This window comes from Nicotiana tabacum, chromosome 11 (assembly GCF_000715075.1).
Source record: "Nicotiana tabacum cultivar K326 chromosome 11, ASM71507v2, whole genome shotgun sequence".
In the NCBI taxonomy this organism is placed as follows: domain Eukaryota; kingdom Viridiplantae; phylum Streptophyta; class Magnoliopsida; order Solanales; family Solanaceae; genus Nicotiana; species Nicotiana tabacum.
Genome location: NC_134090.1, coordinates 123,578,976 through 123,591,624, shown reverse-complemented (window position 1 = coordinate 123,591,624; position 12,649 = coordinate 123,578,976). Strand labels below are relative to the sequence as shown.

Sequence of the window (12,649 nt, the reverse complement as noted above, 5' to 3'; positions counted from 1 at the left end):
CCATTTTATCTAACTGACGTGACGTCACCACAATGTATCTAGTGGTAGTACGATACTGAACTCAAACGCTACGATCAAATCCAATCATCTCGTTCTTTTCCAACAGTTACATTTAAAGCTGTCAGTTCCATGATATTTTGGAAATAGAGCTCCCCAAATACGGAGAAGTTTTATTTTGTGTCTCATACAACTTACGCTAGTTATATGAGGCTCCTTTTTATCTCACAAATTTGTGGACTCCACTCTTATATTTCTGGGCACACAGAAATTTGCATCCGCAAAACTGTGAGACAAAAAAATTGTCTCATACGACTAGTGTCAGTTGTATGAGACACAAAATAAAATTTTCCCCAAATATGTAAGCTATTGAATGCTTCCTACTAAAGTTTGCGTTTATATTATACTAATAATGTCAGGGCGTCATGCTAGGCACTGCACAATTTGAAGATATCAAAACAACTGGGAAGGGCGCCTTGATGTAACTGGTTACTGCCATATGATCAGGAGATTATGAATTCGAGCCGTGAAAATAATATCTTGAAAAAATGTAGCATAAAATTGCATACAATAAATGTGTTTCTTTTCCTTCCTTAGCCGTATACGAGTTAGCATTATGTTATATTTCTACAAGTGATGATTGCTATGTACGAACTTAAAGATCAAATATAATATGTTTCTTTTCCTTCCTTGTGAACCAATTTTTGCTTCAAAAACTTCTCAGTTTATCAACTTGTTTTCACAAACCAAAAGGCTACTCTTTCAACTTATTTTAATAAAGAGAACACTGCCTTAAATGTTGTAACTCATTTTTAACAATCCCTATTACAGCTCACTTCTGAAAGATAACATTAGATGTGCTATGAATTGAAAGAAATTAGGAGAAATATCACAATACATGTTTGCCTGTCAATGGAATCAAAATTTGTAAATACATGTTTGCCTGTCAATGTAGTCAAAATTTGTAATTTGCCAATCAACTCACATAACAGGATCAAATCACATCATAGAATCTGCAAGTCCCGAGCAAAATAACTCCTAAATATCAGCTAAGTATACATGATATGAACTTTCATATCGAGGCTACAGAAATCAAGAACCAGCACCATATACAAGAATGAACTACAAACCATGCTTCCAATCTCCATAACAAGACACCATACACAACCGGGAAAAAATTCAAGATACTTACACTCAAAAAGAGTACTACTACTGTCCCAGAACAGTTCTTGCTAGATGCAAAAGTGGCTCTTAAGCACGAACAAAATACAATGCCAAATATCTTAAGGAATGTGGCACAAACCTAGAATCAGCAGAAGCTGTAGTAATTACCTCCAAATGACTTCCCCTACCAAGCATAAGTTATATCCATTGGACCATCTGCTACGGCAACGTAAGGATCTGATAAATGCATGCAGCATATGTTCCAGAACTCATGCTCCATGGAATTCAGATGATTATAGTGGAACCCATCGAGCAGTGCATAGTGATAGGAAACTTTACACGCCAAAGTTGCTCCAACAATTAGTGAAGAACAAAAATTTACTAACTGGATTTTATGGTAATATATAGCTCTGTGCCTTCAAGATTGACTGACATAGAGTACTGGGACAAGGCCAGCCATTTTCCCATCTCTGCCAGGACGTTTTTTCTTGACCTGAAACAAGTGCGCACCATATGTCACCAAATAATCATCGGATATAACACTTTCTACAAAGTTCCTTCTTCCCTAGAAGGCAAAGAGAACATAGTAAAAGGAATTCTAGGGAAAGAGTGCAGAGTCAACTTTCACAGTAAACCCAGTAAAAACATGGTTGAACTAAGTAATCAGATAATCTTTACCAAAGGAATCTTTCCAAGAACATGCTTATTACACATTCAAGCTGCCATCAGAGTCTCCTTGAATTTACTCGGTGAAATGCTTAAGAAAGAACAAACAACTATGGTTCAGGGGTACCAGTTGGTCAGTGAAATTCTCCACAAAACTTTTTTTTTTAAAATTTATTACTCCCTCCTTCCTACTTGTTTTCATTGATTGACTAGAAAAGGAGGTTAAGAAAGAGATAGACTTTTGACACAAACGAAATATGCATAGATTAGCAAAAGTACTCTTGTACGAAAGAATTTGTTTTTAAGTCCAGTGGTGCCTATAACAAGTCATATCAATGGCATGGTGGAAATGTAAAAATAACCGAGCTTTAAATATAGAAAAGTGCCTAGGGATAGACAAAAAAGGATAGGGTTCCAAACAAATTGAAATGGAGCAAATAATAGAAAATAGTGGGAGGGGAAGAAGGATTACATGATTGGATTCAAACCTTCCACCTGTTAAATTATCTTTCGATTGATAATAGAGGAAGACTGCAAAGGATATGGAGCCTATCTTGTAGTTTAAATTTATAGACCTGATACTATTTGGCAAAATCACCTTAACTTTAACCACTCCCTTTAGTTATCAGACATGTAAAATATAAACATAAGCTCTAAGAGATCAAAGTATTACATATCTTTTTTTTGTTAAAAAGTATCATAGTTTTAGATATCTAGCACAGCATTCTCAACAAATGACGACATAATCAATATGTGAGAGACAAATAATACAACTTCAGTGATCAGGAGAAGATTAATGCAGTGACTTAGTTATCACATTACCAGTTATAAAGCAACAGTTATATACCTTCATACATCTTAGGATTTAAGTATTTAACATACATTGCCAAAAAAGAAAAGAGTATGGGAGATTGGAAATAAAGAAAGACAAAGTGGAAATAACTACCCATTTTATAAAGTGACAATTACACTTCTTACTTCTCTTAAATAAATAAAAAATACTTCTCTTGCTTTTGGGGTATCACACGAAGTAAAATGGGACAGGTGTTACACCAGCCTTGTTCTTCCTTAACCAGTATTACAGATACTCCACACAAAGGTTCTTTGGTTAGAAAGAATAGAGTGATTGGCATTCGGAAAGGGACGATCCGGATCAGTGTCACGCTTGAAGGAAGATATCTGGTCTAAAGTATCTTCCCCATTTAAAGAAATTGGAAAGTGTGCATATGAATAAATACTACTCCCTCGGTTCCAATTTATGTAAACCTGTTTGACTGGGCACGGAGTTTAAGAAAAAGTGAAGACTTTTGAAATTTGTGGTTCTAAACAAGTCAAAAAGGGGCCCAGAGTATTTTTGTGGTTATAAACGCTTCTCATTAAGGATAGAATTGTAAGTTTAAGCTAAATTGTTACCAAATTTAGAAAGGGGTAATTCTTTTTGGAACGGACTAAAAAAGAAATAGGTTCACATAAACTGGAACAGAGGGAGTAAGATACAAGTAAGCTGAGTCAGATTAGATGCATGATTAGCAATGAAGAGTGGCTCCACAAAACATTCCACGGGAATTACTTACATAGAACCAGCCATCTACTTCATACTCAATTTCCACTTCTTCCCCCGCTATCAAATTCAGCTGCAGATTAGAAAATCGAAAACTTAATTAACCTTTGCAACTCCAGTAAGCCACTAAGAACTAAGATACATTTAGGTAGAATTTGGACATAATTCAAAATGTCAAAACCAGAGTGCAACGTGTTAAATGGGACAATTTTGTAGCAAGCAAGAACATTATATATGGTATCATCATTAACCAGTCTTTCCGGGAAGAAAATCTAGTAGTCACTAATAGGCCTACCTCATCATCTCCACCAGCAGTGAAGTCGTAAAGTGCTGTACCAGACTGTGGGTTGCCTGAAGAGACTCGCTCTTCTTCATGGGATCCAAAACTGTGAGAACCAGAGCCAGCCAAGGGATTCTCAAACGACTCGTATCTTTCTCTAATAGGTGATGAATATGGTGGAGGTTCTTCTCTTATCTGCAAATTCCTTCAATAAAAGACTTGCATCTCACATGACAAAAGATATGAAATTGACTGGCTAGGAGGCCTTACCGGGGATCCCAGACCATCGTATGAGGAGCCACTGTAGGAATTATTCTTATATCGGCTCCCACCAGATTTCCCCTGTCATAGGCAACAATGACCCATTTTACATACTAATACAGGCAGAAAAGAAAGGAACCCAAAATGAAATACAACGATTGAACCGCTGCTCAGCACTAGAAGCAATGCAATTCGAGTATCACGGAATTTTTCTTTCTTTTTTAAGGTATCAAGGAGAAAATATGGCTTGTAACACGGAAGACTATTTCATTAAAAAACATTTTAAGATAGTTTCAACCTCATAGTAGAGTGCATTCCTAGTTATATGTGTTACTTGAGACTACACTCAGATATAAACAAGGGTATTGAAACAATTAATAGAACTTCCATTCTGATCCAGATTTTTCACCACTAACTAGAGTGTATTATCTCATTTCATAACACAGTTTAAGCAAGTTCGCTAATCATGTATACTCGAACGTGTTGACCAGGTCCCCTGATCCTCACAGACTTGTTGTCATTGTAATAAGAGACAAAACATCAGGATTCAGCAATTGCATTTAGTTTGGTAACTAAGACTGAACCAATCTCACTACACAAGTTTACCAGGTTTACCAATATGGTATAGATCAGTTTTTTCCTATGAGGAAGAAGATTGATACACTTGATCAAAAGCAGAATATGGCAATTTAGTTATTTACGTTCTCAAGAAAATTTTAAGGAAGCTGAGCTGCTCTCAGTACAGTGGTTAAGCAAGTGTTCAAACAGTGGTAATAAAGAGATTCGAAGTTCAAGCAACAGAAATGATAGCTAAAAGTAGGTGCAAATTGTACACGAGGAATGAAAGGATGCAGTGACTTCAATTATCGCATGGCATGATGAAACACAAAATTATCCATTATCTTCACCTAATACCACCCTTTTAGAACATTGTTTGGCTGGAAAGAGTAGATCTGTCCCCCCTGATATAAAGCAAAGTCAGTCTTAAATACTAAAATAGCATGCTTTGCAATGTAAACAATCAGGGTTGGTTGGATTTCTAAATGCAGTCTTTTGGAACTAAATAGACTAAAAACTCAAATTTTCTGATCTTTTCCCTCAATTAAAAATGTTTATTATCACCAGAGAATGGGTTCCCAAATGATGTAAACAGTGACAAGTTTGGATATGTCATTCTTAAACCTAGAGGTATTCAAAACTTCCTGCAGCGTTACATAATATCTGGTTCTATTTGTTAAGTCTCCAATCCTAAGTTAAAACATTCTTGCCTTTTAACTCTGATATATCCTCTCTTCCACTTGAAGATTACTTTACAAACAAAATAAGAAAGTGAATCCAGACATATCGCATCCATCACTTGATGCTTTCCTCATTTTAAATCATGAGAGAGAGACCAAAGTTCTGCAGTCTCAGGAAGGTAACTTTCTATAGTGATCCAAAAGCAGGTTGAACATAAGCAACTTTGGTGCTTCTACATAAAACATTTTAGCTACATTTATACAAACAATTTGCACACCTCTGTCATAATTACTGGTTAGCACACAACATTCTATCTATATTTCTTAATAGATGACAATATAAAAGCAGTTGAAAAAGAAATAGAAAAATAGAAGTACAGCAGGATGTCAATAAACGTCAAACTTTTCCAAAATATACCAGTGAGCTCCCATTTTCTTAGGAAGATTTCACCATTTGGCAAGTGAAGCTTAATAGAACATAAGCCAATTGATAAATACTTTATCTTTTGTGTGTTGGGGAAGCGGGATTTTTGGGGGTGGAATAAGGGAATGAATATGACAGGAACTGTGAACATACATATGCTACAAACATGAATGGCAAATCGGTGAGAGCAACATAATCCTGGACAAATACAGATACCTCTATCTATGAGGTTTTGGTTTATGCATAATCATGAAAGCGGTTGTCCGTTGGGTTGTATACCATTACATAACAGAGGTCAAGTACATCATTAAACAATATGGTTCTTCATCAAATGTCAAATTTCCAGGCAAATGTTTCTTCATTTGGGATAAGCTAAATGAGAAAAAAATTAATTGGATATAGTCGTCCACATCAGCAGCTATAATATGAAGCTCCTTCAAGCATACCATAATTATTCTCAATGCATTAAATTTAAAGCAGATTTTAAATGCTAACTACCTACCTTGGATTGTGAAGTCCCATAAGTAGATGGCTTAGAACTGAATAACGATGGATAGTTCATTCCACCAAAGTGCGATGATATGGATGTCTCAACTGACCCTACTGAGTCTGGGGAGGAAGATCCCGATGATCGTCCATCGTCTTCCTGCAGCCGCCAGTTGTATATATTTAATCATTTGCACCATGTTGGAGTAAAAGAAAGCAGCATAGATTCAAAAATTACTACCTCCATCTCCGAAGATTCTAGGAGAGTCTTTGCCCACATATCATCATAACTCATGGAGGGTCTAGAAATAATGTTCTCCTCCTCAACATCAGGAGCATCAGTACCAGCACCAGCAAGAAACTCATTAACCTAGGGATGAAAGAACTCCATAACAAGCATGAAAAAATTGGTACAGCAGCGGTTAATCTATTTAACGGTACATAATGCTACACTATGTTTCTGCACTAAAGAGATAGATAGTGTTACATCAAACAAATTCAGATACAATTCAATACATACTTGAGACACATACAGAGAACACATTTTCGAAAATAATGTAAATGAAACCGAGACAGTAAAAAGCATTTTCGCTATCCAACATGTTCTCCTGGCTATCCAACGTGTTATATCAGCTCTATGTCCACAGCAACCTTTTATAAGTTGTCCAGGGTACATATGACATAGAATAAAGAAGTTGCATGCAATTTTCTTTTGTTTTATTCACTACGATATACAATTTGACCACCAGAACAGAAAGGTGACGGTGTCAGTTTTCAGGTTTGATACATCACTCAAATACTTACCCTGTTAATTGCAGGTGCATTATTTAAGCTATCATCACCCAGATTTGCAGCCCAGAAGTTCACAAGGTCATCATCAATTGTTTCAGGCTCAGCAGCTTGTGCTTTGGTAGTTTCATACATAAGATCGGAGATACCCGTGGCTACAGCGGGATCGCTGAGTCCAGTTGACGCACTTATATTATGCCGAGTGCGGTAGACATCGATTAGCTTTGCGCTGTTCAATAAATATAACTTTATTCAATACACTACATTATAGAAAACTTAAAAGAGTCTAAGCACACTAACCATCATATTAGCATGTATAAGATGAAAAATACTGGTGAAGATCTGGACAAAGACAACGCAACACCAAAAAATGGGAATAATTGGGTGAAATGCTAGCAAAGCTGGGTTTAAAACCTATTGGGGATCATGATTAAATATCTAGTCTTTTATTACTAAGCCTTCAGTTTCCATGTTACTTTTACTAACTGCTCTAGCCAAGAGTCAGTTGGTATGATGTCAATTTCCCCATTAAGTTAAAAAATCAGAAGTATGTGTAGGGTAGTTTCAGAAAGCCCACTGAAATTAGATGACTATGAACAGTTTCAGAAAGCCCACTGAAATTAGATGACTATGAATTATCAAGTGGTTTTAAGGACTCATGTCTTGCCATTGTGAAGTCATATCCCCAAAGATTTGCAATTTCTAAGAGAAGCTTTACTTTTCCTTGCAAGAATGCTAAGGCTCCAACATTGTTGTCAGGAACAGAAGGCAACTATGGTAGTAAGGTTGCTCCTAAGTTGTATAATGATATATTTCTTTTAGATTATCTTCCCCCACAATGATCTGCTCTTTAACAAGGTAAAATTGGGAATCCCAGGATGTGAATCAGGCTCTAGAGGCCACAAGGTTACCATGGGGGAAAGAGTACCAAGCTTCTGTGGTCACACGTCCCATGCACGCATTACAACCTCGATGTTAGTTCATTACACGCCATGCATTTTCTTAAATCTAATTACTGGTATTTGACTACAACCTATATAATATGTGTTTTCTAGAATTTAGAATTTGGTTCCTTTACTTAATACATGTAAATATTCTATCATGCAAGATATTTAAATACATTTCTGACATTTGAGTTTTAATCAATTTTGATATATCCACAGCTTCTATAATTACATCTATTTTAAATTTTATTTCATTTTTACGCCCCGTGTCATGGAACTAATGTCCCATCCCATGAGAGATAAAATGTGCAGACCTTCGTCTCCACTTCCTAAAACACTGTTAGCAAGTGAATTGATGTTGTCTGAACAGAAGATCAAGATGAACTGTATATTTTTTTGTTTCACATTTGGTGTAAAGAAGCTCTCGTAGAAGATGTAGAGTCCATAGTGGACATCATTGGGGCCTTGTAACTACCACAAGACTAGGTTTTTGTTTCTTTGGGGGGTCTTTGTAACTTTCTGTAATCTCTTTAACACAATCTTTGTGATAAGGGTTAACTTTATCTTATATATAAAATATGTTACCTTCTCAACAAAAAAAGTGAATTGATGTTGTCGCTCTCTCACTTCTACGTGAAACTAACGAAAATTCATTTCTTGTATGCTCAAACAACAATGCCAAGGGGAACTTAAGAATAACGTACCTCGTTGGCCCTAAAGGAAGATACTTTGATCTTGGAACATAACAAAACAGAGAAACGAGATCCAAGAGCCTCTCATGAGTTTCATACAATTTCTTTAGCTCCTCGTCAGTCCATTCTTTTTTTGCATTATCATGGTTACGCATCTCTCTACATATTCAAGCAGAGTGTTAACAAGGGACTACGTGTCACACCTTACAAATGGTTAATTAGTGCTCAGATGAGCCAGAAAATAGTCTTACACTTACTTTATCAATTCATCCTGCGCAGAATACATTTCATCAAGGACCTTCAACATAGGGCTGATTAAAGATCCAAGGCCAGTGCCACTGGCTCCCTGGTCCTCTCCATTGCTTATATGCATGTCTGAGAATTGAGACTGTACACCACCCTGGGCTAAGGCATGTAAAAATTCATAGATCTGTAACCTATAAGGCTCACCAGATCGAATTGCAATAGTTGTAAGAGCCTGGGCAGCAATTATGCGAACCTGAAATTTAAAAGTAGTAAGAAGGGAAACCACGGAACACTTAATAATATACATTTTTTAAATATAAAACACTCAATGATGTATATTGACAATAACAAGAAGCATTTTAGTTGGATTACAACTAGAACTTCCCTATACTCATATATTCGTACCATACGTTAGCAAGAAATAAAAGATGAGTAAACGCCTCCACCTACTGCAGGAGAAAGGACTGCCCCAAGAGGTATTTACGGACGCATATACGGGTTTAGAGCACCTTCAAGAGGGAAGACTACACTTTTTCAGGGAGACAAGACCTGAACCGGACCGGACCGGGCCCGCGGTCCTAACGGGCCTAACGGGCCTGTCCTGATGGGCCGGTCTTAACGGTTCTTTAAAGCCCGTGGCGGGCCGGTTCTTCCTAGAAAGCACACGAGCCCGGGACCGGCTGGCAGGCCTGGGCCGGGCCTAACGGCTAGTTTTTATCCAACGGTCAAAATTTAAAAAGTAGCCGTTTGGGCTGCAATTTTGACCGTTTGGATGTTTAGAAAATAGTCATTTGGCCCCCAAACTTTATTTTAACCCCAAACTTTATATAATTACACTTTTTCCCAATTCTCAACTATAAATACCCCCTCATTCTTTCATTTTTACTCACCAATTCATCAATCTCTCTCAATCTCTCTGCTATAATTGCTTATTTTATTGTTGAAATTTCGTGAAAAATTGTGAAGTTGGTGAATTGAAGTATTCAAGTCTTCAATGATTTTCAATTTTCAAGAAGTTGTTCGGCAATTCGGTAAACGCGTTCCAACTCTTAAGTTTTACTATTATAGTTTTGTTAGTTTTATTTAGTATAATTATAATTAATATGGCATTTTCTTTGAAAAATATTTTTGGTGGTAAGGGTAAAGCTAAAATTGGTGAAAGTAGTGGCCAACCTACTACCCTTCCCCCGGCTCCCCGACCCAGACCTGGTAGACGTCCTGCTGCTCTTATTATTCTTGATAGTGATAACCCCTGTTTTCAATTTTCCGATAGTCAATTTTGTCATAATGTTGCACCAGGTCAAAATTTAGATGATGAAACTATGAATGCTCTTAATCCTAATGAAACTATCTTTGAAAATGATGAGGAAAATGAGGATGAAGATGAAACCCAACCGGATTTAGATGATACACCTACTAGTCCTGTTAATAACCCAACTGATGTACCGTCTGACCCACCTGTAGAAACCCCTAGTTTTAATAGACAACCTTCTAAATGCCTAGAAACATCATTAGTTTGGAATTTTTTTACTTTAAGTAAGAGAACAAAATAAGGCTAAGTGTAAAACAAGTGGGAAATTACTGGCGCATAAATATACTGGAGACCGTAGCGGCACGGGTAGTTTGACTAGGCACATAAAAACACACCCTAGAGATAAAGCTAGATATTTACAAATGAAAGCGCAGCTAGAGGGAACACATGTAGATTCTGATGTTAACCCTAGTACAGGTTCAAATCTAGTTCAACCAGGAATTAACATTGTGACCGGAGGTATTTTATATTACGATCCAAATAGAGATCGTGAAGAATTAGCAAAGATGGTTACCGTTATGTGCTTACCCTATTCTTTTCCCTCTAATCCTAATTGGGTGCATTATATTAGAAGAGTTTTTAATCCTACTTATAAAGGTTGGCCTCGCGCAACAGTTAAGAACGATATTTATAAATATAAACATGAATATGAACAATATTTGCGGTATTTATTTACTCATATAAGTAATCGGATTTCTATTACTACTGATATTGGTAGAAGTGGTAATGATTGTGATTATCTAATTGTTACAAGTCATTGGATAGATGAGGAGTAGACAATGCAAAAACGCATTATTGCGTATAGAATAATTAATTCATGTCACACAGGTAAGTTTATAGCTAACACTGTTGCAGATATTTGTAGATATTTTTGCTTTAGAGATAAAATAAAGTCAATTTCTATGGATAATGCTTCTAGTAACACTAGTGCTATAGGCATACTTACAACAACACTAAATCCCGCATTTAGAAATATATTCCATGTTAGATGTATTTGTCATATTTATCATTTAATTGTCGGTGATGGTATGCGAATTTTAAATTTAGAAATTGAAAAGGTTAGAATGGCTCTTAATTGGCTTTTTTATTCAAACCGTAGAAGTAGACTAAGAGAATATTTTAAAAAATGTGATGAATATGGCCTTAGAGAAAGAAAGGTTCCTAAAGCTTGCCCGACTAGATGGAATTATATGTACGAAAGTTTAGTAGTTGCATATGAATATAGAAACCCAATTAATGCAACGTTTAATGCTCGGGTAGGTGGTGAGGATGATGATGAAATGCTTACTACTCAAGATTGGACGAATGTTAAAAGCACTTAAATCTTGGACGGAGTTCAGGGGTTCTCAAGGTGATAATTATGATGAAACTTCACATCTAAATGAGCTTCAAGTTTATTTGTAGCAGGGACTTGAAAAGGAAAATCCAGACGGCACTTTTGATCTTTTGGAATGGTGGAAGGCAAGGGAAAAACATTTTCCGGTTCTTGCAAGGATGGCTCGGGATATTTTATCTATTCAAGCTTCAACTGTTACATCAGAGAGCGCTTTCAGTCAAGCAAGACTTCAAATAGGTGATCATAGAGCGTCAATGAGGGAGAGCTTGGAAAAATATGTACTGTTCAAAGATTGGATCCGCTCGGAAAGAAGAAACTTTGGAATTGCGGAATCACAACCGGCGATAGATGAAGCTTATGAAGAAATGATAGCGGAACTTGCGGAGGATGCTGCTTCGCCCGGAAGTGGTGATGAACAAGCTTCTTTTCCACCACCACCAACGCAACCGCCTCCGAACCTTGAAGGATTTATAAAATTTGTTAGAGATACAATGTAGATTATGGTGTAACTTGTACTTTGGCATATCTTCTTTTAGTTTTTTCCCTTTTAATGGTGGTATTAGTACCTTGTTGTGCTCATTCCATTGGGGGGAGGAAGACTAAGAAAGATATGCCATTTTTGGTAATAAAAATTATAATACATGCCCTTGAATATCTTTTTGCAATATTTTTTTGTCTTTAACTTGCAATTATTTATAAGCTATAATATATATACATAACATACAATATATACTACAAGAAAATCTATATATATATATATATATATACTACAAAACATTATAAGAAATTATATTTGGAAATATATATACATAACATACTATATATAGTATACTATACTAGTATACTATATATACTACAAAATAAGATATTTCTATATATATATATATACTATACTAGTATACTATATATACTACAAAACAAGATTTTTCAAAATTCAAAATGAGGGCCCCACCCCCAATGACCACCAACGGCCATATTGCACAAATAACCGGGTTTTTTTTTAATTTACAAAACTAACCTTCTCTAACACTATAAATACCCCCTCCCTCTTCTTCATTTCAATACTCAATACTCATTTCTCAATCTAAATTTCTCTCAATCTCTAATTTTCAAGACTTCAAGTCTCAATCTTAATTTTCAAGTTACATCATGCCTCGTTCGGAAAGAGTGCGCTTATTTGTTTCGCACTACTATGAACTGCTTGAAGAAAATGAAGAATGCCAAATATTAAAATGCAAGAACTGTGGAAGAGT

At 36.1% G+C, this 12,649-nt stretch overlaps 1 protein-coding gene across 2 annotated transcripts in view; it reads right to left on the bottom strand.

The window, feature by feature from the left end:
• Positions 1 to 898: 898 nt before the first annotated feature.
• LOC107760880 (uncharacterized) overlaps positions 899 to 12,649 on the bottom strand; it is a 39,865-nt gene continuing 28,114 nt past the window's right edge. For both annotated transcript variants that reach the window (XM_075225449.1, XM_075225450.1), the window contains 9 exons: positions 8,760 to 9,001; positions 8,515 to 8,661; positions 6,882 to 7,095; positions 6,319 to 6,447; positions 6,094 to 6,237; positions 3,939 to 4,010; positions 3,684 to 3,863; positions 3,402 to 3,461; positions 899 to 1,654 (listed from right to left, as the gene is read on the bottom strand). In XM_075225449.1, the coding sequence (XP_075081550.1) occupies positions 1,580 to 1,654; positions 3,402 to 3,461; positions 3,684 to 3,863; positions 3,939 to 4,010; positions 6,094 to 6,237; positions 6,319 to 6,447; positions 6,882 to 7,095; positions 8,515 to 8,661; positions 8,760 to 9,001 (1,263 nt within the window). In that variant the 3' untranslated portion in view covers positions 899 to 1,579. The remainder of the gene's footprint in view (positions 1,655 to 3,401; positions 3,462 to 3,683; positions 3,864 to 3,938; positions 4,011 to 6,093; positions 6,238 to 6,318; positions 6,448 to 6,881; positions 7,096 to 8,514; positions 8,662 to 8,759; positions 9,002 to 12,649) is intronic.